Below are 26,194 nucleotides of genomic sequence, written 5' to 3'. Positions count from 1 at the left end.
CCGCTCTCTTTGTGCTCCCCTCCGCCAGCTGACGGCCTTCCACTTGCCTTTCTGAAGTCGGCTCCTGGAACTCCGGGCCACAAGAGCGCTTTCTCCCTGCCGCCACCTCCTAGAGCCCATTCAGGAGGAAAGACACCGGGACAAGGGGTAAAGTCGTCCCTGACAAGGGGTCTGCTATTGTTGCTGTTCTGAAATGGGAGAGATGAATTCTGGCGGCCTTACTTGGAACATTTTCTCATAGAAGTATAAAGGGTGGTTAAATTCCATTGTATCATTAGTACAATACTTTAGCTATATTACGGATTAAGTAGGCTTTTATAGCTGGCCTGGGAAACTAATCTACATAACATTGTTTCTATGGGAAAATTTGTTCCGAGCCATAATCTTGAACAATCTTTGAAATCCAATCCCATTCATGAAATGAACACTGCCTATATCCAGTTCATGCTCCGAAGAATCTTTACACCTACCTTAAAAATGACTAAAAAACCAGTGTAGTCAGAAAGTTTATTATCAACGTCTACAAATAAAGCTGACAATACATTAGAGAATAAAAGATTTTGTCACTACTAATTCATTTCACGTTTACTCACATTTACTCTTAAAGCTCCTATGTAAAATACTCCCACGCTAAATAAACATAATCCACACACACACAACCTAGACAGGCTCATACCGTGATTTTGATGCACAGCATGGTAACGTACCTTTACATATTCTCTCTGCAACATGAACTTAATAATATCTGTTATGGATTCTTTAATATCAGCAGGAAGATTCTGGAAAAGAAAAAACATCATCACTATTTTTGGAAGCTACTGTGTATAGTTCAAGATTGCATTTACTCTTTACAGATTGTTTTTTTAAAAATCAGTTAATAGAAGCATTTTCCAAGGAACCTTACCCTTTTCCGAAGCTTTCTGAAAAGGGGTCTGAGATAGGACTCAGTCTGTTTTTGAGTGGCACTGTTCAGTTTACCCTGCACACTGCGCTTCACGTAATCTTCTCTGGCATTCAGTTCTTTAGCCCAAACACCAAGGAGAAACTGTCGAAAGAATGGGCAAATTTAGACTACGATGCCACCCAGTGGTTCAAAAAGTTTAAATGTTCTCTAAAATACGGAACAACATATTACCATCTTTAGAGTATATTTCTTGACTAATTAAAATATCATCAATTACCGTTTAATTAATGAATTATTTCTGTTTATTGTGTCAGGTATGTTTTGCAGTGCCTCTGGCAAGTCACAAACTTCCCTGTTCTGTGTGTGTGTGTGTGTGTGTGTGTGTGTGTGTGTGTGTGTGTGTGTATTATATATATTCCTAGTTCAACAATAATTTCTCTCAAAAAAAAAACTATCATATCTCACAGAAATAATTTCGACAGAAATAAACTTTTACTCGTATTTCTATTACATAAAATTGAACCCACCAAGACTCATTTGCCATAATGGCATATGTGCTATGATACTTAATCAATCTTCCAAATATGTTGGTGCAGCACAGGCACATCCCAGAGATACTGCGGGGTTGGTTGCAGACCATCGCATTAATAAAGCAGATATCGCAAGAGCCCAATGAATTTTTTTAGTTTTCTAGTGCATATAGAAGTTCTGTTTACGCTATAATGTAGTCTCTTAAGCGTACAACAGCATTGTGTCTAAAAAACAATGTCTGTAGCTACATTTAAACATACTTTATTGCTAAAACATGCTAACCATCATCTGTGCTTTCACATCCTAATCACTGATCACGATTCACCATCACAAATGTAATAATGATGAAAAAGTTTGAAATATTGCAAGCATCACCAAAATGTGACACAGAGACACAAAGTAAACAAACGCTCCTGGGAAAAAACGATGCCAGTACACTGGCTCGAAGCACAGCTGTCACAGACCCACCAATTTGTAAAATAAACCAACAAGCCAAAACGCATTATCTGCAAAGCCCAATAAAGCCAAGCACTATAACATGGGGTATGCCTCTGTTTGGACTTTCTACTTTTGCAGGAAAGAGGAGATTCAATTAGATATTCCCACTAAATCACCTGACTGAAGGAGAAGGAAGGAAAAAGAAAACAAATCAACTATGACTCATCCCCCCTCCCCTCTCTCAGCCCTGGAAAGTAGACCTAGTGCCCCTTGGGTTTAAATGCAAAGAGCACCCTTTCTAGAGGTAGATAACCAGGGAAGGTGGAGGAACACCTACCACCCCAGGGGCATCACCTGTGCTCATCCTCTGTCCGGAGAGGAGAGGTGGTCACTCCAAGAGGAAATTCCAGCTCACGCCAGCTCCCAAGCCCTATCTAATTCCATGCCATCTCAACAGACTGAGAATCCTGATGACTAATACACTGTATTTAAACAGTAAACACAAGTAAAAGCACTTCTCGTGTTTAAATCTCTTGGCATGAACATAGTTTGTGAATAAGTGCTAAAATGAATCTGACATTCGCACACACTCTACCTACCCCAGGAAAGCAAGAAATCCCACGGCCAGAGACGGATGGAGCTAACCATAGCGGGAATACGCAGCTATCTGCAGAACTGAGAAAACGAGCAGTCTCTGAAAGGCTGCTGATGTGTCTGCTTTTTTTTCCACTGCCAAGGTCTTCCCACCTCCTTCCTCTCCTTACTGCCATCACCACTCTAAGAGCTTCTAGAACAAGCCCCTCACTGCACTCCCTCCTGGAGTGTTTTAAAAGATTTTAAACTCCCCGAACTTCTCGTTCGTTCCACCACTGTGATTCTTTTCTGTGTGTTTACGGTAAGTCAGTTTTAAAGTGCCACAGTGAAAGTACACGTACATCCCCTCAGACTAACCTCTCTACCCAAGGGCACGGCAGTGTTGGAAACCAGGTACATACAAAACACGTTTAACGAGGGATTCCCTCTCCAGTCCTTGACCCTTAAATATGGTCCAAAAATTAAAGAACAGTTCGTAACCAACCCACACGTCCTTCCTTCGTAGCCCAAAAACACGTACCTTAAGGAATTTGGTAATGATGTCCATGTCTTTATGATCATCCCCTTTTCCTAAAGACTCTCCCAATGCCTGCAGAAAACAGAATGCTTCCGGTCATTCGTAAAGAGCAACGACGGAATATGTGTTATCAACGTGAGTTGAACACGCATCTTTATTACAGAAACTAACTGCTGTTTAAAAAAAAAAAAAAAAAAACAACTAAGGAATTTCTAGATAAAAAACAAAACTTGCTTCTGGCTCAGATCATGATCTCATGGTTCGTGAGATCGAGCCCTGTGTCAGGCTCTGTGCCGCTTGGGATTCTCTCTCTCCGCCCCTCTGGTGCACACACACACTCTCTCAAAATAAACTTAAAAAAACGAAAAAGAAAATATACCTTGCCATTTAAATTTAGAGAGTAGGTCATCTTTTATGAACCAAAAGACAAAAGATGGGGCTTTGAGGACTGACTACTAATGGAACGGAGATTTCTTTTTAGGAAAACAATGTTCTAGAATTAGATTGTGATGATGGTTCCATCAACCTGCAAATATACTAAAAATCAGTGAACCGAACATTTTAGATGGTTAAGCTGTATAATAAGTGATTATCATAATAAAGCTATTTCAGAAAAAAAACAAGCTCAGAACTGGTTACTCACACTAATTTTTTCTGTCAGATTTAGGGTGCATAGATAAGTGAGGGGGAGAAAGACAGGGCACAATTACCAGAACTATGATCTTACTCATGCAGAGTGCAGCCAAGAATGAAAGGAAACAGAAAAATAACAGTTTGTGTTTTATTAACCAGTTAAAGCTTTAAACTAGGCCATAATTTTAGCTTGAGCTAGATATTTAGATAGTACAACACTGCTTTTTAATTAAGATTACACGTATCACACCATATTCATCACAGTGGCAAAAAATGAGAAAGCAAGATACTGCCAAGTGCTGGCAGGGATGTGGGAACAAAGGGCACGCACACACTGCTGATGCGGGTATAGACCGGTACGGGCGTTCTAGGGAGCAGCCTGACAGTACTGGACAAGTGAAACATTTCTAACCCAGCAACCCTGCCTCTGAGTCCACAGGGGTATGTGCAAGACTGTTCCTCACAAAGCTGTCTGTGGTACTAGGGAGCCGGAGCAAGCCAGCTCTCAGGAGGAAGCAAAAAGTACAAGGCAGTGAATGCCACCGAGTACGAAATGCTACGCAGCAGTGAATTCAAAGGTTTAGATATATGTGCAACATCAAGGGTGGATCTTAAAAACAGTTCTAAGTGGAAAAAGAAGAGTAAAAAAAAATTAGTTTCACAGTACAGTATCATTTATGAGTATTCAAAACATAAGCATACAAAACACTACTGGCTTTACAAGACCACCAACAGATACAAGGATGCGTGTCAAACATAGCCAAATGATTACTTTTGAAGGCAGGAAGTAGGATAATGTGAGTGGACATTGAGGAAAAAGGGAGTGGTAAGTAAAAGCATGAAATTTCAAATGGGCCTTTGTGCTCCGAAGTGAGCAACCCGATGACCTCAGGAATCTTCTCCAGGGAATGGAAGGTATGCCAGGGAATGAAGACAGGTGGGCGTAGAGATTACCTCTAACTCCTCGATTGTGGTGTTTTCTTCATGAACTTTCAAGTCATTCTGTGTGTCTTCCTCTCCAGGTTCCTGGCCACCAACAAGCTCATTGAGGTATTGCTGGTCGATCTTATCCAAAGCGGCTTTCAGATCATTTCTCAATCCCTGAGAAGGGTGAAAAATTACACCTCCTATGAAATCTCACTGATATTTCACTTTTGATTTTTCACTAAGTCCAAGTCATTTTCTTCCTCCACCAGTAGTTAAGAGCTTAGTAAAATTAGGGACTCAAGTAAGATTTCAATTTATTACACAGCTATCATCGGTGTCCAAAGTTAATTATCATGAACATATTTAAATTTGAAAGAACGTATGCACAACAGCTCCTCTGGTCAGAAAAATAAAGTGTATGTGTGACAAATGCAAATGAGACTACTCACAAATGCTTTAATTTTCTAGTGAGGTCTAGTGAAAGTGAGTCCTCAACCCATTTTTCCAGGTGACTTAAAATGTCTAGCCTTACCACAACTATTCTGAATTCCTGTAACATTCAGCAATGTCAACTAGTACCTCATCTATATCCTGGGCTTTTACTAGGTTTCTAATAAATCAGCAAATTCCACATTCTATTCACATCCAGTTTGTGACCACTTGATAAAAACAGAAGCCTTAAAGCTGGACCCAATACCTTACACCACACATAAAAATTCAAAAAAGGAGTGCCCGGGGTGGCTCAGTAAGTTAAGCGTCTCACTTCAGCTCAGGTCACAATCCCATGGTTCTTGAGTTCGAGCCCTGTGTTGGGCTCTGTGCTGACAGCGCAGAGCCTGGAGCCTGCTTCAGATTCTGTGTCTCCTTTTCTCTCTGTCCTCCCCCATTCACACTCTGTCTCTCTCAAAAGTAAACATTAAAAAAAAATTAACTCAAAACGGATCAAAGATGGGAATGCAAGCTGGTGCAGCCACTCTGGAAAACAGTATGGAGGTTCCTCAGGAAACTAAAAATAGAACTACCCTACGACCCAGCAATTGCACTACTAGGCATTTATCCAAGGGATACAGGTGTGCTGTTTCAAAGGGACACATGCACCCCAACTTTATAGTAGCACTATCGACAACAGCCAAAGTATGGAAAGAGCCCAAATGTCCATCGATGGATGAATGGATAAAGATGTGGTGTGTGTGTGTGTGTGTGTGTGTGTGTGTGTGTGTGTATTTATATATATGTACAATGGAGTATTACTCGGCAACCAAAAAGAATGAAATCTTGCCATTTACAACTACATGGATGGAACTGGAGAGTATTATACTAAGTGATATTGGTCAGAGAAAGACAAAAATCATGACTTCACTCCTATGAGGACTTTAAGAGACAAAACAGAGGAACATAAGGGAAGGGAAACAAAAATAATATAAAAACAGGGAGGGGGACAAAACAGAAGAGACTCATAAATATGGAGAACAAACTAAGGGTTATGGGAGGGGTTTGGGGGGGGGGGGTGGCTAAACGAGTAAGAGGCACTAAGGAATCTACTCCTGAAACCATTGTTGCACTATATGCTAACTAATTTGGATGCAGATTTTAAAAAATAAAACAAGTTAAAATTAAAAAAAAAAATGATAAAACTCTTAAAACACACACACACAAATGGATCCAAGACATAAACGTAATAGTTAAAACTGTAAAACTCTTATAAGACAACACATGGGAAAAGCTTCATGATACTGGATTTGGCAATCATCCCTTGGATACAACACCAAAAGCACAGGCCAAAAAAAAAAAAAAAAAAAAATAGGTACACTGGACTTCATCAAACATGAAAACTTATCTGCAAAGACACTATCACCAGAGTGAAAAGATAACCCATGGAATGGGAGAAGTACTTGTAAATTACTAATATGATAATGACTAATATCCAAAATATATCAAGAACTCATATAATTTAACAACAACAAACCCTACCTCATTAAAAATGGGCAAAGGTCTTAAACAGAAGACTACATCCAAAAAAATAAAAATAAATTAAAAAAGAAGACCACACACAGAAGGCCAATAAGCAAACAAAAAGATGTTTAGCATTACTACTCATTAGGGAAATGCGAATCAAAACCACAGTAAAATAACACTTCAGCCCGACAGAACGGCCATGATCAAAAGTAACAGTAAGTATTAAGTACTGGCCAGGATGTGGAACGACGGAACCCTTCGTGGCTGGAAATGTAAAATGGTGCAGCTGCTGTGGAAAATGGTATGGCGAGAACCTCAGAAAGTGACACGTACCCACACCAAGACACATTCTAATTAAAATGTCAGAAGGTAAAGAAAGGCAAGGAGAGAATGTTAAAAGCAGCAAAAGAAAGACCACCTGTTGTGTGTCAAGGAACCCCCATAAGACTATCAGCAGATTTTTTAGCAGGTTTGCAGAACAAAGGGGGCGGCACGATATATTCGAAGTGCCAGAAGGAAAAACTTCCGAACACGAATACTCTACCGGGAAGTTATCATTCAGAACTGCAGAAAGAGTCTTGCAGACAAGCAAAACTAAAGAAGTTCATCACCTCTGGACCAGCCCTACAAGGAATGTTAAGGGGCCTTCTTTAAGCAGAAAAGAGTGCCAATTAGTAACACCGTACGAAAGTATAAATCTCACTGAAATAGGTAAATATATGTATTATAAAGGTAGGAGATCACTTTACAAAGCTAGTAGGAAGATTTCAAGACAAAAGCAGTAAAACTGTAACTGAAGAATTAAAGGATTTACAAGGTAAGAACATGTAAAAAATGACATCAAAAAACCTAAGATGTGGCAGACAGTAGTAAAAATGTAAAGCTTTAAAATTCGATCACACTTAAGTTGTTATCAGCTTAAAATAGTCTTCCAGTTAGTGCACAAGGATGTGGTGCCACAGCACAGGGACTACAGTTAATACCACACTGCATATTTAAATGGTTTACTTATGTTTGAGAGAGAAAGAGCAGGAGCAGGAGAAGGGCAGAGAGAAAGGAAGACAGAGGATCCAAAGTAGGCTCCGAGATGTCAGCATAGAGTCGGATATGGGTATCGAACTCAAGAACTGTGAGCCCATGACCTGAGCCAAAGTCGGACGCTTAACCGACTGAGCCACCCAGGGGCCCTGGTATTGCATGTTTAAAAGTTGTCAAGAGTAGAGCTTAGAAGTCCTCAACACAAGAAAAACATTTTTAACTATGTATGGTGACAGATATTAACCAGACTTACTGTGGTGATCATTTTACAATATACACAAATATCAAATCACTAAGCTGTATACCTGAAACTAATACATCCATTATACCTCAATCGGTTTTAAAAAATGTACTAATAAACTCTGTAGCATCTGGGACAAGCTTGAGCAAGATTAAAATACAACAGGTTGGGGACACCCTGCGTGGCTCAGAGAGTTAAGCGTCCAACTCTTGTTTTCGGCTCAGGTCATAATCTCATGGTTTGTGAATTCAAGCCCCACCGTCATCACAGAGCATGCTTGGGATTCTCTCTCTCTTCCTCTCTCTCTCTCTGCCCCTCCCCTCCCCTTCCCTGCTCGTGCTCACTCTCTCAGAATAAACACTTAAAAAAAATGTTTTTAATACAGCAGGTTGTAATAAATACTAATAACTAGAAAAATTTTCAAGTAATTAAGTATGACTAGTAGAAAAATTAAATCACATAATAATTTCATAGTTCACATTAATATTTTAATACTACCTTCAAACAAGGAAGGAGACTCTGGATATAGAAGAGAAATAAATATTGGTGAAATGAAGCATCACAAAAACCAGTCTCAGACTTTAAGATTTTGTTTTAGAGACAGAAGGTGCACATACAGACAGACAAGAAGAGGGGAGAGGGACAGAGGGATAGAGAATGTCAAGCCAGCTCCACACTCAGCATGGAGCCTGATGCGGGGCTCGATCCCACGACCCTGGGATCATGACCTGAGCCAGAATCAAGAGTTGGATGCTCAGCCAACTGAGCCACCCAGGTGCCCCTAAGTTAAGGTTTTCAAAAGGACCGAAAATTTTAAAAAGATTGTTGTGAACATTAAACACAACTGAAGAAAATTTTTAAATTCATTTATGCTTGAAAAGAAAAAAGTTAAACACAGAATCGCTACATAATCCACCAATCCCACATCTGGGTATGTACACAGAAGTGAAAGCAGGAACCTGAACAGGTATTTGTAAACCTATGTTCAAAGCCAGCAGCAGTATTCACTGCCAAAAGTGAGAAACAACTCAAAAGGTAGAAACAACTCAAATGTCCACTGTAGCCGAATGGATAAAAACAATGGGATCCATACACCCAACACAGTATTACTCAGCCTTAAAAAGGAAGGAAATTTGGACACATCCTACCACATGGAAGGACCTTTAAGATACCATGTAGTTGGAAGGTCAGTCCAGGGGATCCTTCCCATGACCACAGTCGGCCCTCATCTGACTGCAACCCCATGCAAGAACACAAGCAAGTAACTGCCCAGTGTACCCCCAAACTAGAGAATTGTGAGATATCATTAATTAAGTTACTAAGTTTCAGGATGGTTTGTTAGTCATATAGGACCAAGAAAGATTTTACAATAATAAACTGTTGGAAGCTACTAAGTTTTGGGGTGATCTGTTACATAGCCATAGGTCACCCCAGCTATCCCTCAGTAACCGAGAGCAGATTAGTTAGTAAGGCCACAGAAGAGCTGAACAATACTACCATTGGGTAACTGACATTTACCCAGCGTATAAAATGCACTCTTTTCAAAAGTCCATGGAATATTCACCAAGACAAACCATATGCTTATCAGAGCCCTATGTGTAAAAGCTAACACTATTAACCTTTTAGACAAAATACAGAAGCGCATCTCTCCAAAACCGTGGGATAGGCAAATATTTCTTAAGCAAAACACCAAAAGCAGCAACCATAAAAAAAAAGTGGATTCCATCAAAATTTGAAACTTCTGCCCATCAAAAGACACCATGAAGAGAATAGGTAAGTCAAAAACTAGCAGAAAATAGTCATAAAACATGTATCTGTATATCTGACAAAGGACTTGTATTCAGGAATATATAAAGAACTAGAATTCAAAAATAAGAAGGCCAGCAACCTAATTAAAACATGAACAAAAGATTTTTACACATACTGCCCAGAGAAATATACGGGCTGTAAGTCTATGAAAAGATGTTCATTACCTTTAGTTACCAGGGAGCTATAAATAGAACCACAATTAAATACTGAAATACTACTACACCTACAAGAGAATACGCTTACAATAAAAAAGGCTGAGGACATTTGGAAATACTTGGCATTTCTAAAGAACTTAATCATACATTTATTCTTACTATTCAGCCCTTCTACTTCAGGTATTTACCAAGAGATGTAACCTTTATTTACTCAGGAGAAATAACACAGACCCAAAAAAGACTTGTGCAGGTGCCTGGGTGGCTCAGTTGAGTAAGTGTCCGACTTTTGATCTCGGCTCAGGTCATGATGTCAGTTCATGGGATTGAGCCCCACACTGCTCAGCGCTGAGCCTGCCTGGGATGCTCTCTTTTTCTGTCTATGCCCCTCCCCCACTTGGGCGCACAAGTGTGCTTTCTCTCAAAAAAAAAAAAAAAAAAAAAAGACTAGTCAGAGCAGTTTTATTCTTCATAGCCCGAATTTGGACACAAATGGTGGTATATTCAGACAAATGAAGATCATCACCAATGACAAACCACTGATTTCTGCAGTAACAACGACGAGTCTGAAAACTATCCTCAGCGTAAGAAGCCAGACATGCTCTCATGACTCCATCTACATGACATACTCGAACAAGCAAAATTAACCTACTGTGATAGAATTTTCAAAGGTGGTTGTGCATACATGGAGGAGATGGAATAGGAGGACTGGCTAAGAAGGGGTACTAGGTGACTTTCCTGTGTGAGAAAAACACTGTGCATCTTCGTAAGGGTGGTGGTTACATGCTTAAAAGAATTCGTCAAAATGCACTGAACTGTATGCTTAAGATAGGTGCCGTTAATTAAGATAGGTGCTTTTAATTAAATTAGACAGGTGCTTTTTTAAAAATTAAACGTTAAAGATTTACTTCAGCAGCAGTAATCTGGCAACTTCATTGTTCCATTTTTGCCTAGAACAACGCAAGTGCTCAAACCCCATACTATTCTAGTTTATGTGGTACAGTGATATTCTCCGAGTTTTGTCCTGACTTCTTACCTTGTTAACTTCTGGTGTGAGGATCTCTATTTTTCTTAAACGCTGAAATGCATCATAATCAGTTTCTCCAAATAGTCTGATTGGTTCTCCTCTTTCTCTCAATCTTCTGATAACCTAGTAAAAAAATCAGTAATAATAGTAATCCCTATGTTTTTAGTAATAATAATTCCTCCTTTAGGTTACCAAATACATTATTTCAAAATTGAAATACAAAGTCAGTTATCCTTATTTTTTCTTCAATTTTCCGTGAACAGATCTAGTGAGTTACTGTCACATCTGAAAATCTCTAACGTGTTTTGCGTACTTTGGCTGTTTCGGCAAAGGCTCCATCTGGATAACAGAATACATAAGAAAAGCATGAAGATGGGAGGGAGTGGTAACTTTTAAATACAGAAGGAAAGTCTAGAGTCATCCAAGAACTCACTGACCAGAGCCTGGGGTCAGCACTGTAATGCCACATTAAAAACCAAAAACTTACCCTCAGAAGAGATGGGAGTTAGGATCAGGGCGGGGCACCAGTAAGGCTTTTGAGGGGCTGGAAATACTGTTTCTTGACCTGGGTGATCGTTACCTGGGTTTTTTTTAGTCATCACCCATTATATTGCACACGCAAGTTTTATACACTTTTGGATCCATGTTGCATCTCATAAGAAAAAAATAAATTTTAATTGTGAAAAATAAAGGTTGATCCAAAATTGTTCCCAAGTAACAAGAAAGAATTTTATCTGGAAACATAAATAGTGGCACAGAAACCATTGGTAGGGCTCCCACTGAATTAACCTAAGCTTCGTATTAAAAAGATGCTTAAGAGGCCATCCAACGCTATCTCCAATCAAGGCAGACATGACTTCCAAAACACCTCTGCCAGGCCCGTCGGACAAATGCCAGGGATCACACCTCGTCATGAAACAGGCCGTCCCAATTTTGGACACATACTTTCACATATGTTTTACTTCTCAAAATAAACTAAAACCTCCCTCCCTCAGAATTCTACCAATATGCCTTAGTTCTACTTTATGCAACCACAAGAACACTAAATTCTTTTCCAAAATTACAGCTACTGTCAATGGATTTTTTTTCTTTTATATCCCCAATGTTCTTCTCTTGGGGCTAGGTATTCCAAGTTCCTTTCACCTAATTTTCACATGACAGCTTTTAGAGTCAGATCATCCTTTCCTCTGTAAGTTTCCTTTCGTTCATAGCTCATTTTTGTTTTGTATCGCTCTATATAGTTTGAATTCTTTATGTCACATGACTTTCTTGAGATTTTTTTTGTTGTTGTTTTTGGCTTTTTAAGAAAAAGAACAGTTGGTTCTGACTAGAGTCTAAAAAGCACTGTAGCTGAGAGCACAAAGTAGCATAACCTGTCTACAGAGCCTGGCGGTCCTATGTACCCCAAGTCGTAGAAACGTTCAGTCTTTACTCAACAGACTGCAGAAACCATGCTTCTCACAAATCTTCCAAAAGAAATAACCATACGTTAGCATGCACGCAATGCCATCTGTAGAAGGATGCTCATCTTAGTATGATTTCTAAGAGGGATGTGCTAAAGCAATCTAAAGGACCATTACTATTTGGTTTTGAAAAGAATAATAGGCTTTAAAAATATTATGGGAAATTATGTAGTCATAAAAAATTATACAGATCTCTGTGTTTTGACCTATTAAGACATATTCAGAGAAAGTTATAAAACAGTATTTTTAAAACAATTTAGGGGTGCCTGGGTGGCTCAGTCGGTTAAGTGCCTGACTCCTGATTTCGGCTCAGGCCATGATCTCGTGGTTCATGAGATCGAGCCCCAAGTCAGGCTCTGCACCATTAGCGCAGGCTGGGAGTCTCTCTCTCCCTTTGTCTCTGTTCCTCTCCTGCTTGCACTCTCCTCCCCTCTCTCCAAATAAATAAACATTTAAAAAACTAAAAATAAGTAAAATAATTTAGACAAGTGACTTAAGTATAATTACTTAGAATGTATACACTTATTTAGAACAATGTGTTTAGTTTCTAAAGTTTAGAAACATATTTCTTTTAAAAGTTCAAGAATAACAAGAAAAGCAAAGATTTAGAACTTCATGAATACTGCACAGTATTTTAATCCAGTAGGTCACGTTATGTAGGCAATAATGACATAAAACTTACTGGAAAGAAATGGAAATAAATGCAAATGCTCTGGAGGTTTTTCTTTTTTTCATGAAACACTCATACATAAACTTACCTCTTGCCTAGAAAGAGTCATGGGTAACTTTTCCTCTGCAAGTTCAAGTTCTAACACAGGATTCGAAGAAGTTAATGGTTTCTGGTTCTCCTCTTTTGGCTGTATCTATATTAATAGCCAAAAGAAATCAAATTCAGCTTCTACAGTATAATACAGCTAGTACTGATCATTCTATGCATTAACTGCTCACGGAAATAAACAGGTTTTAAATATTGGAGGTTTTCTAAATGTTCCACTGAGGAACTCCTAATAAATGGGCCTGCATTTGAGAACTCATCAAACTTCGCCGTCTCAGGGACACAGCCAGCAAGCACACACACAAGGAGATAGCACTCTTGCTACTGAAAAGCGACAGATGTATCATGATTTCCAAAATCTAAAACTTACAAGGGCTGAAATTTAGGCTCGTTTCTCCCTAGACTCGAAACAAGTTAAATTCTTTTCTTAAAAACCATCAACTTGCTTCTCCTCTTTGAGAAAACCACCTCATAGGGTTGTTTGATCCTTGTTCTGGGTTTTAATGAAATAAACAAACAAACAAACAAAAAAGTGTTTTCTAAGAAATCTGTGAAGCCTCAAGCTCCTGCTTTTTCCTACCCTCCTTTTTGAAAGGGAGGATTCCAAGAGCACCGAGACCACTGCTGGACGTGTGGAAATACTCCCAAAGCTACACACAATTTGCCAACAGACCGAGCTCTGAACCTTGGGGGGAAATAACAGCACAACAGCACCTTTCTACTCATACCCCACCCCCGCACCCCCGCTCCCAAGAATGGACATTCTTCTATGTATGAACCTGCGGGGTGGGGAGGGAGGGATCTTTTCACGTTTTGAGTCTGCTGTCCAGCTCACAGTTTAGGAAAATTAAGTTCAACAATTTGTAAGCCCCAAGGTGTAGTCTGTAAAAAGATACTGGAACATGGTTTCCCACCTGATCACAGGACTAATTTCAAATGCCAAAAGATTTTAAAAAAAATAAAAAATAGAAGGCCAACATTAAAGAAATACTCACATTCCATTAAGAAGGCTATAATGGTTAAAAATGGTATCATTTCTGATTGTATAGTTCATGGCTAACTGTTATGTTAATGTTAACAGAGCTGACAGAAAACTGAGGTACAAAAATCAACTCCTGTATTTTCACAAACGAAATCGGCATCAAGCCTTAAAAACGGAACCGAGTTTTCATAAGAGAATGGAAGTGATACATGCTGCATTTTCATTACTACCAAAAAGGAAATATTAAACACGATTTAGAAAGAAAAGCCTGTGCTTTCTCTTTGAGCATAAAAACAGGCATTTCTCCAAAACTCTCGGGATGACAAGCACTCTTAATTACAGAATGCCAGTTACATTCTGTCCGCTGGACCCAATGCCACCAGCAGTGTCTCTACGGTAGTTCCTCTGCTTTAGTGCTTTTCTCTACAGAAGCAAAAAAGTACTGACCTATAACTGAAGCAATGTAAACAAAGCAAAACCGCCTGGTTTTAATTCTTTTCCTACTTGACCAAAACGTTGAAAAGGTTCAAATTTAGGCATCTGGGAAAGCAACAAGTCAGCGGACTAAATCCATGGTAAACGATTCGCATTCCAGACCAAGTGTGAGTTAGACAACAATGGACAAGAAAAGATGAGAATTCTTCTGTCCTGGTATCCATTCGCTGGCTATTTACATAAAATGTATTTTATTTTTCCTAAGCTAAAAGCGAATGAAATCAATACATTTATGGAAAATATCAAAGTAAAAATGCAAACTTTTGTATTTTAGACATCCATCAGAAACATAAAACTACATTTCCAATACCTGCCCCCTGCCCACACTACGAAATAAAACCAAATGCATATACATACCATTCGCATTCCTCATGCTTCCTTTTAGAAATGCTATGCCAGATCAATTGATCTCCAGACTTTCCCCATTACATGCACAAGAGTATTATTATATTATACACATGGTTCACAAGCAAAAAGTTACTGTCAAATTTAGGATTTGGCACAAGTATTTCAACACAATTTCTCGGTCTTGTTTAAGAAAGTATTAAACTAGATACAGTCTTCTTTTAAAACGATTTAAACATCAACTTCACCTCATAACATTTAACCCCTCCCAATAAAAACCCCAATATGTTATTCAACTAGGAGAAGAGTTGGATAGGATAATAATAGGGTAACCTCAAGGACACTTTGAGTCATGCCTCTAAAATAGACAGTCTTCCAGGCCACTCATTCGTTTCTAATATTTCTATACATTCTCTACACACTAACCTTATCACACAAAAGCACAGTGTTACATGGCATTCTGCCTCGGGCAGAGGTACTTGGGGCCAAAAGGAACTATTAACAATGCAAACACAAAAACAATGGCTTAAAATATTCCAGTGAAAGCGGGGAAACACCACAAGGTGCTACCACCTCGGTCGAATGAGTAAAATGTTTTGAAACCCTTTAAAATGGACTTTTATTGGGAGAGGTGGGGGGAGGAGCTGGTGGTTGGTGGAGATGAAGATGAGGCAGAATCAGACCCGGAAAATTCAAAGAAACAAAATTCAAGCTTTGATCTCAAGCCACTTCATGCTGTCCACAAAAGCCAAACCATTCCAAGCCAGAAGGCATGCATGTATTTGCCTGAATTCAAGATTTAAAAAAAAAGAAAGAAAAAAGAAAAAAGCTCCTACCTCTCCCGATGGCTTCTCATTTATAGGCTAACGTATAACATTGATAAATTGAACAGAGATCAATAATTTTGTCACTTTAACAACAGCTATATAAATTTAAACTCAGAAATATACGACTTAACACAAAAGCAGAGAGCCCTACCTTGTAGCCACATCTTTCAAAATACGCTTCCTCTTCTTTTTTGGCAAGTTCACTACGCTTGAAATACTTTTTATTTTCCTATTGAAGAGAGAAGTACGTTAATAGGTCCCTGGGTAAAATTTCATGTTCCGTAGACAACCTACCAACACTTGAGTTTATCAAGAGCATGGTAAAGCCGGGTATATTATACTGAATCCCTCGACATGCCATCTGTCTTCTATCTGCTCTAAATATGAAGTCTTTTTCTTGCAGTATCATTTTAACAGGCATATCCAGCAAAGAGAAGAAACCAACAATATTTTCCAAATGTTCACGTTGTTTTCATTTAATTCCCCAATGTTTAGGTTCAATGATAATTTCTACAAATGAATTCATTAGGAACTACAAAAAACAGGATGCTTTAATTATTTTCTTCCAACAGAAACAATCAAAGATTATGGTTAACTGTTATCTGACATCTTAACTGCCATTACCCAGAGAGCTCCTAGGGTGTGTCCAAAATCTTTTTGTCACTTGGAATCTTTCTGTACCAATTAATTATATTTGTACTGATCAATTCTTAAAATCATATTAATTCTTAATCTAGACATAAAATCGTGTGAGAGTCTTTATTAGCAATTAGCAAGATCGTTTAAAGTTATTTGTTTTATAGGATTCAATGTTATGAGACCAGCTCTAAGTCTGTAGGAGAAAAAAGTTAGTTCCTTCTATACTATCTACAAAATCATTCTTGCTGTTAAATCCACATTCCCTAATTTGGACGTTGTTCCATCTACAGTTGTGCCATTTGGATTTTATTCCAGTAATGATTTAGCTCAAATAAAGATACTGCCCTACTTTATTAGTAGTAATTATAAGGGTAGCTCAATGGTACCTCCATACATGTATTTCAGTACCTCATAGTTCCCAAGCTCATTCACTCCGGCCATGATCATGGATGCCAGGACCATGACAAGAAAGGTTGATGGTGACCAACGGGCAGATTAGACTGCTACACTTGAATGCCCTGATCAAGCCTGGCATCAGGAAAACATTGTGTGTCTCCCCTGTGATACACACAGGAAGTATACAGCACATCTACTAAGTATTCTTGCCAAAGAGCTGCAAGTGAATCTAACCATTTAGGTCTAATTTCCAGTTTATTACAAACGTAGGGAATAGGGAAATAAGCGAAACACCATCACTGGGAAGCAAATACTGGGACGTTTATCAAGGTAGCCAGTTTTTCTAACAAGTTACTGGCATAAAAAATGGGGGAGAATGAAAATGTTCTTGATTAAAAGAAACCAAGAGTCGTAGTTAACAAAGTTAACAAGCAAGTGGATTCTGTGTGGATCTGATTTGACCAAACCAACTGTAAAAATGTCTATGTACATATTTTAATTGAACTGGGAACATCTGAACGTGAGAGGATATTAATGGTATTAAGGACCCAAATGTAATTTTGTTGGGTGTGATCCTATCTTGTTTATAAAAGAGCACGAGACAAGGATAGATGGAGGTTCATCCTATAATTCCATTTTTGTGTATGTTTAGAATCCTCAGGATCAACAGTTTTGTTAAAGTTCATTAACTCAACGAACACTTACTGACTCATCCACCACAAAGGAACAGCTTTACAGATGCAAAGCTGAAGGTTATGACCTGGGGTAAGGAACTGATTGCATCATCCAAACATCAAAGCTACCCTGAGAAAGGTGGGAGCAAAATAATACTAATCCCAGTTTAGAGGTGAGAGAGCAGAGAGTTGGAAAGGGCAGGGGACATCCCGACAACTTACTGAGCCTTGTAAGTAACACGCACAACTAGAACTCAGGTCCTTAAAGTCTTTGAACGGATCCAATATTGCAAGCTACAGTTCTTCACTCCCCAAATCTTATCTCAGCATCAATTGTTTCTTATGACCACGTAGCATTAACTGTCATAGGTCACGTAAACAAGTTGACAAGCACATACTCGTATCCTCTCAGAAGAAGTAAAGGACTCTCCAAGCCTCAGTCTGTGGTCCAATCTTTACAGTATCTTTTACTACCACATCTCAATTCCATTGACTATACCCAACAAAATCTTAGCCTAGAGTATCAATTTTCCAAAGGTAGTTCATGGACCTCTAGGGGTCCTAAAGACCTTGTCAGGGGTTCTAAAAGGTCAAACACATTATCGTAATAATACTAAGAGGTTATGTGCTCCATTTTCACTGTGCTCACACTTTCACTTTCACTGATGGTACAAAAGCCAAGGTGAGGAAAGCCACTGGAACCTGAGCATAAATAAAAGTTATTTTTATTTACATCTCAGAGTTCACCGTCTTCTTCCCAGCAAGCACATACAGAAAAAATAAAAACACCAGTGTCGATTCAGAAACTTTTTTAAAAAAAGATTTTATTTTTAAGTAAGCTCTCCACCCAACATGGGGCTCGAACTCACAACCCCAAGAGTTCCATGCTCCACCGACTGAGCCAGCCAGGCACTCCTCTTCAGTATCACGATACAGTACAATTCCACTAAATCTCAACCTCTGAGTATTATTATCTTTTTATATTTGGTAGGATGAAATCAAACATACAAGCAGTTCTGCTACATAATGAACTATGATAGCTGTCTCCTATTTGGCAGACATTTTCTCAAAACCGAAGAAAGCAAGCCCATTACTGAAAGGAAAAGAATAATATTTGTTGCCAATGATAAAATTCCATCCTTCAAGCAAAGATCAGAATGGTGGTAAACTTGCAGCCATCACTGTGAACTTGATGGTTTCCCAATGCTAAAAGGCTTTTCTGGTCAATCAGCGGCGATATGTATCATTTCAAGAACATAACATGTAGAAGACCTATGTAGCTCAGCAAACCATGACAGTACAAAATCAACAAGTTTCAAGATTATGCATAGGCAAAAGATCTACGAGCAGAATAGTTTAGAAAAGATCTGGAAAATAGATCAATAGATTGTAACATACAAAAAAGTTCATTGATGGGCACCTGGCTGGCTCATTAGTGGAATGTGCAACTCCTGATCTCAGGGTTCTAACTTCAAGCCCCAACTTGGGTGGAGAGATTATTTAAAAATAAAATCTTAAAAAAAGAAAAAAAGTTCGCCGATATGGATCAGAATCCAAACTCTAATCTTTAAGAAACTTACCATTTGTGTAGTTTTGGTACAGCATCAAAGAATATCCACAATTATCTGAAAGGCTATTAAAATACTACACCTTTTCCAAATACCTGTTTGAGGATGAAGTTTCTTCACATACTTGAACAAAAACAACACGTCACAACAGGCTGAATGGAGAAACGGGACAACTCAACTGCCTTCTAATATGCCAGGGATTAAACAGAATTGCAAAACTTTAAAATAACGTCAATCTTCTCGTTAAATTTCTTTGTTTCGCAATACAGTTTTCACACAAACATTTATGTTAACACACATGGGCTAATCATCGTATGAAATACAAGTAAACAGAATATATTTTTAAATTTCCCAGTTTTAATTTCTAAGAGAGTAATTATCAATAAACATATCCTACGTAAACAAAAAGCTCTCCGGAGCCAACAGTTAAGTACACAGAGGGGTCCTGATATCAAGAAGTGACAATCCGGGGCCTAGGAGAACCCCCTTGCTGGCCTTCTCCATGCCTGCACCCAGGGTGCTGGGCAATGTTGGGAAACCACTTGGGCCTCAATGCCACCCACCGATCTATTTAGTTTTTTTCTCCAATATATTCTCTACACTGACCAGTACATATTCTTCCCTCGCTTAAACCTCTTCTCCCATCCTCTCTCCCCTTATTTTCAGCAAATGACTAAGCCACTCTGTTACAGAGAAGACGGAAGCCATGGAACAGGAAGTCCACCCAGCACCAAGCCTTTCTTCCCTTCGGAAGCAAAGAGGAAGTCTTCCTCCTGCCTAAGGCCAGTCCCTTCCAGCTGCACCCCACTTCTCAATTCCTCCCACCTTCCTCAGGGATTTCTCATCACCCATTACTATTTTCTCTTCAGCATCTGCACCTTTTCCCTCTGTACCAGGCTCCTGGCCATTACCACTTAAATACGCTCAAGACTCCAACTGTAAATATTCCTTGCTCTGCACGAGGTAGGATGCTAAGCGTCATTTACAATAGAACTACACGAACATGTTTTCTCTCCTCTGTACCCACATCCTCACTTCCAGTTCTCTTTGCAGCCCTGCCACAACTTGGCCTCCGTTCTTACTGCTCCAGTGAAAAATCCTGAGGTCATCAACAATGTCCACAGTGCAAATAATCTTCTGCGACTGATCTTAGGCAGTCTTCAGTTCAACTGCTAACTCCTCCTTCAATAGCTACCCTCTTGGCTGTCAGATGACTTTGCTTATTTCTTCCTCATTTACTCATTTGTTCAGATTTTCTAATTCTTGTATTTTTAATATTATCTTTTAGTCACTTCACTTAGATTTTTCAATTTATTAAAACATATTAAGGCATTACTGTCCCTAATGATTTTATTTCCAGCATCTTCCATTTTAGTAACGGCAGTTTCTCCCTTTACTATTTCAAAATTTTGTCAAGTTCTGTTAAACAAGTTTTAAACATTAAGTTGATTTTATATTGTGATAAATGAAAAAAATCAAGTGCAGAAGAGTAGATCTACTATGCTACATTATATTTAAGAAGAGGAAGAAAGACTATACACCCACTTGGATCCTTTTCCACGTGTGTTTCACGTGCATTAACTGTTAGCTGCTGCGGAGGAGGGGAATTGGGCGGCCTGGAGACACAGGTTAGAAGGAAACTTTATTGTACTCTTCAGTAGGTTTGGAATTTTGAATCATTTGAATGAATTATTAATGATTAAATTGTTAAATTTGCTTTTCATTTTAGAATTATAATGAGAAAAATAAAAATATTTTGCTTTGTACTACATGACCCTTTATTTCATGACATCAAAGGGTGTCTAAAACAAAAGGTTCCCTACCATGTTTCAAATGTCATCTTTATATACCTTGTATTTAATAAAACAGAAGAGTTTAAAAGAGCAACTAAAACTTCTCTAACTGTAAAACACTGTTTTATAAAGCACACTGAAAACGCACTTTGAAATACAAAGTGCTGGGGACACACTGATGACAATTAAAATTGTACAGCATTAAAACTTGAGAATCAGTGATTCAGCCCCTTTACAGGTAACTCAGGAGGGTTAGACGACTTGCCCAAAGTTACAGAGCTATCGAGAAACGCGGCCACGATCAGATTTTAGGGCTTGTTCATTCATTTCACAAATCCGCTTTCTTTTCTAACTGTATTCACAATTCTCAAGTTCTAAGTTTGTTGAATTCATTACAGAATGAATAAAGACCTACAAACACAAAAGTCTAAATACAAGTGGGTGGTACACATTTTAAGACAGCATATGGACTGATGGTTAAATTTCTTTAGATTCTTTCCTAAAGCACCTTTTTTTTTTCCAGCACCTAACCTTTCTCCCTGATTTTATTTTATTTATTTATTTATTTTTTTTAATTTTTTTTTTCAACATTTATTTTTGGGACAGAGAGAGACAGAGCATGAACGGGGGAGGGGCAGAGAGAGAGGGAGACACAGAATCGGAAACAGGCTCCAGGCTCTGAGCCATCAGCCCAGAGCCCAACGCGGGGCTCGAACTCACGGACCGCGAGATCATGACCTGGCTGAAGTCGGACGCTTAACCAACTGCGCCACCCAGGCGCCCCTCTCCCTGATTTTAAAGACAATCTGCAAAGGGTATACAAAAGTCCTTCTCCTTTTTAAGTCAGAACCTAATTCCGACATGCTGCTTTACAAATGTTATTCTTGGACTCTAAGTTGTGCTTTCTGTAAGATAAAACTGAGGTCCATAGGTCTAAAGTGCAGAAACGTATCTACTGTACCACCTGAAATGTCTGCCAACACTAATACAGGAAAATCAAAATTTAAAACATTCACCCATGACTGTCAGCATTTCATTAATTTAGAATCATCATTCCTCCATCATGTTAAGGTCTTTAGTGTTTAGATAAATGAGACAGAAACATCATCAAGAGTTGTAAAAAAAACACACTGGAAAGCCAACAAATATAAATATACAGCCTGAATATGCAAAGATACTATACATGAGATCAAAGTATGTGGCAAGGTTAACACCTTGGTGAATTATGAAAATAAGCCTTAAAATCCCTCAAGTAATATACCATATGGGAGGATACACACACACACAATTTAAAGAGACACAATGCTACATCAATGGATAGATCATCCAGATAGAAAAAAATGATAAGGAAACAATGCCTTAAATGACATGTTAGAATAGACAGACTTAACAGATGTATGCAGAATATTCCATCCAAAGGCAGCAGAAGGGGGTTGCTTGGGTGGCTCAGTCGGGTTAAGTGTCAGACTTAGGCTCAGGTCAGGATCTCACAGTTTGTGGGTTCAAGCCCCACGTCGGGCTCTGTGCTGACAGCCCAGAGCCTGGAGCCTGCTTGGGATGCTGTGTCTCCCTCTCTCTGCCCCTCCCCTGCTCATGCTCTGTCTCTCTCTCTTTTTCACCTTCAAAAATATATAAACATTAAAAAAGGAAAGAAAAAAGCAGAACAGACATTCTTCTCAAGTGCACATGGAACATTCTCCAGGACAAAGCATGAATGAGGCCACAAATCAAGTCTTGATAAACTTAAGAATGAAATCGCATCAACCATCTCTTCCAACCACTATGATATGAAACTAGACATCAATTACAAAAAGGAAACATGTTACTGAACAAACAATGAGTCAATGAAACCAAAGGAGAAATCAAAAAACACCTTCAAATAAATAAAAATCGAAGCACAACTTACCAAAATGTATGGGACGCAGCAAAAGTAGTTCTAAGAGGGGAACTCCTATCAATAAATGTTTACCTCAGAAAACAAGAAAAATCTCAAAACAACCTAACTTCACACCTCAAGGACTGAGAAAAAGAACAAATGAAGCCCAAAGTTTGTAGAGGGAAGGAATTAACAAATACCAGAGCAAAAATAAATGAAACTGAGATTAAAAAGAGATCAATTAAACTAAGAGCTGTTTTGGGTTTTGGGTTTTTGTTTTGTTTTGTTTTTTTCCCGAAAATTGACAAACCTTCAAGCTACATTTATCAAGTAAAAAAAAAAAAAAAGTGCACAAATAAAATCATAAATGAAAGAAGAGACATTACAATGATACCACAGAAACACAAAATATCCTAAGAGACTACTATGAATAATTATACACCAACAAACTGGACAACCTAGAAGAAATGGGTAAATTCCTAGAAATCTACAACTTTCCAAGTCTGAATTATGAAGGAATAGAAAATTTCAAATTACTAGTAAGGAGACTGAATCAGTAATCCAAGTCCTCCCAAAAAACAAAACTCCAGGACAAGATGGCTTCACTGGTGAATCCTAGCAAACAGTCAAAGAACTGAACTCATCCTTCACAAACACTTCCAAAAAAAAAAAAAAAAATAGAGCAGGAAACATTTCCAAACTCATTTTGAGGCCAACATTACCCTGATACCAAAACCACACAATGATCCCACAAGGAAAGAAAACTACTGGCTAATATTCCTGATGCATATAGATGAAAAAAATCTCAACAGAGTATTAATGAACTGAATTCAACAATTTATTAAAAGAATCATACACCATGACAAGTGGGATTTATTTCAGGGATGCAAGGCTCATTCAATGCCCACAAATCAATGTGATACACCACATTAACAAAATGGAGGGAAAAAATCTTATGACCATCTCAAAAGATGCAGAAAAAGCATCTGACAAAACTCAGCATCCACTTATGACAAAAACTGTCCAAGTGGTATAGAGGGAACATACCAACATAAAAAGGGCAAATATGACAAGCCCACACATAACATCATATTCAGTGGTGAAAAGTTGAAAGCTCTTCCTTTAAGGTCAGGAACAAGACAAGGATGTCAACTCTCGCCATTTTTATTCAACATAGTATTAGAAGTCGTAGCCACAGCAACCCATCCAAGAAAATTCCAAAATGAAGAGGTAAAACCGTCAATATTTGCTGATGACATATTATTCATAGAAAACCCTAAAGACTGCACCAAAAAGATGTCAGAAATGGATTCAGTATAAATTCAGTAAACCTGCAGGATACAAAAATCAATGTACAAAAATTGCCGTTTCTATGCACTAATAACAAAGTATGAGAAAGAGGAATTAAGAAAACAATCCCATTTACAACAACATCAAAATGAATAAACTACCTAAGAATAAATTTAACCAAGGAGGTAAATAAAAGAGCTGTACACTGAAAACTCTTAAGACAGTGATGAAAGAAACTGAAGACACAAATAAATGCAAAGATGGTCCGTGCCCCTGGACTGCAGGAACTAGTTACAGGTATATGTCGTTTCATTGACCTTCACTTTATTGCACTTCACGAATACTCCATCTTTTACAAACTGAAGATCTGTGGCAACCCTCCATTGAGCAAGTCTATTGGCATCATTTGTTCAACGGCATTTGTGTACTTTGTGTCTGTGCCCTATTTTGCTAATTCTAGCAATATTTCAAACTTTTTCATTTTTATTATTTTTGCTATGGTATCTGAGATCAGTGATTACAACTCACCAAAAGTGTAGATGCTGGTTAGCATATTTTACCAATAAAATATTTTTAAGTTGTTTTATTTTCACAGACCTAATGCTACTGCACACTTAATAGTACAGTGCAAACATAATTTTGATATGCACTGGGAAACCAAAAACCTCATCTGACTCACTTTATTCCAATATTTGCTTTATTGCAGTGGTCTGGAACAAAACCCGCAAAAGCTCCAAGGTATGCCTGTACTGTGAAAAATGTCCCTACTATTCAAAGCAACCTATAAATTCAATCCAATCCCTATCAAAAATCCAATGGCATTTTTCACAAAAATAGAACAATCCTAAACTTTGTATGGAACCCCAAAAGACCCCAACAGCTAACATAATTTTGATAAAGAACAAAGCAGGAGGCATCAAGCACCTGCATCTAGAACTATGATACAAAGCTATAGTAATCCAGACAGTATGGGAGTGGCATAAAAACAGACACATAGATGAATGCAAAATAGAGAGCCCTGAAATAAATCCATGCATGTAAAACCCATTAATGTACAAGGGAGCCAAACATTTACAGGAAAAGGTTGTCTGTTCAAAAAAATGGTGCTGGGAAAACTGGAGTGCCACATGCCAAAGAATTTACACTACAATCTTAAACCATACACAAAAAGTAATTCAAAATAGATTAAAGAGTTGAATTTATGACCTAGAAAACTCCTAGAAGAAAACACCAGCAGTAAGCTCTTTGACATCGGTCTTGACGAGTTTTTCGGTCCGACTCCAAAACCAAAGGCAACAAAAGCGAAACCAGCAAGTGAGACTACATCAAACGACAAAGCTTCTGCCAAGTAACAAAACCATCAACAAAAAGACAATCCACAAAATAAAAGATATTTGCAAATCACATACATGATAAAGGGTTAATATCCAAAATATACAACAAACCCATACAACTAAACAGCATAAAAAGAAATAATCCAACTTTAAAAATGAGCAGAGGGTCTGAATAGACATTCTTCCAAAGAAGATGTACAGATGGCCAACAGATACATGAAAAAATGCTAATCAACATCACTCATCATCAGGGAAATGCAAACCAAAACCAGGAGATAGCACCTCACACCTGTCAGAATGCTATTATCAAAAAAAGACAAGAAATAACAAGTGCTGGTGAGGATGTGGGGAAAAAGGAACCCTTGTGCACTGTTAGCGGGAACATATACTGGTACAGCCACTGTGGAAAATGGTGTGGAGGCTCCTCCAAAACTTACAAAGAGAAGCACCACATCATTCAGCAACTGCACTCTGGGTATTTATCCCAAGAAAATGAAAACACTACTTTGAAAAGGTATATGCACCCTCATACTCATTTTAGCAATATTTTCAATAGCCAAGGTATGGAAAAAACTTGTCCATCGATAAATGAATAGATTTAAAAATATCTCTCTCTCTCTCTCTCTGTCTCACACACACACACACACACACACACACACAAAATGGAGTATTATTCAGCCATAAAAAATAAAATCTTGACTTTTACAACAACATGGATGGATCCCAAGGGTATTACACTAAGTGAAGTAAGAAGAAAGATAATCTATGATCTCACTTATATGAGGAATTTTAACAATAAATCAAACTCATAGGTACACAGAGGCAGAGGTTGAGGGGTTAGGGGGCTTGGGTGACGATCAAAAGGTACAAACTTCCAGTTATAAAATAATCAACTCAAAGAGATATAATGTACAGCCTAGTGACTATAGTTAATAATACTGTATTATAGGGGTACCTGGGTGGCTCAGTC

The 26,194-nt window shown here is 38.3% G+C and overlaps 1 protein-coding gene across 6 annotated transcripts in view; it reads right to left on the bottom strand.

The window, feature by feature from the left end:
• PRPF18 (pre-mRNA processing factor 18) overlaps positions 1–26,194 on the bottom strand; it is a 102,089-nt gene that overhangs the window by 16,626 nt on the left and 59,269 nt on the right. For 3 of the 6 annotated variants that reach the window (XM_045060902.1, XM_045060903.1, XM_045060901.1), the window contains 8 exons: positions 15,806–15,883; positions 12,989–13,093; positions 10,777–10,890; positions 4,572–4,718; positions 2,988–3,056; positions 905–1,045; positions 708–779; positions 48–188 (listed from right to left, as the gene is read on the bottom strand). In XM_045060902.1, the coding sequence (XP_044916837.1) occupies positions 48–188; positions 708–779; positions 905–1,045; positions 2,988–3,056; positions 4,572–4,718; positions 10,777–10,890; positions 12,989–13,009 (705 nt within the window). In that variant the 5' untranslated portion in view covers positions 13,010–13,093; positions 15,806–15,883. Of the gene's footprint in view, positions 1–47; positions 189–707; positions 780–904; positions 1,046–2,987; positions 3,057–4,571; positions 4,719–10,776; positions 10,891–12,988; positions 13,094–15,663; positions 15,691–15,805; positions 15,884–26,194 lie in introns of all 6 variants that reach the window. The other 3 variants (XM_045060900.1, XM_006933263.5, XM_003988115.6) reach the window with 3 other exon arrangements.

Source organism: Felis catus, chromosome B4 (genome assembly GCF_018350175.1).
Source record: "Felis catus isolate Fca126 chromosome B4, F.catus_Fca126_mat1.0, whole genome shotgun sequence".
NCBI lineage: Eukaryota > Metazoa > Chordata > Mammalia > Carnivora > Felidae > Felis > Felis catus.
Note: the sequence above shows the minus strand (reverse complement) of the source record. Positions and strands in the feature narration are given on the sequence as shown.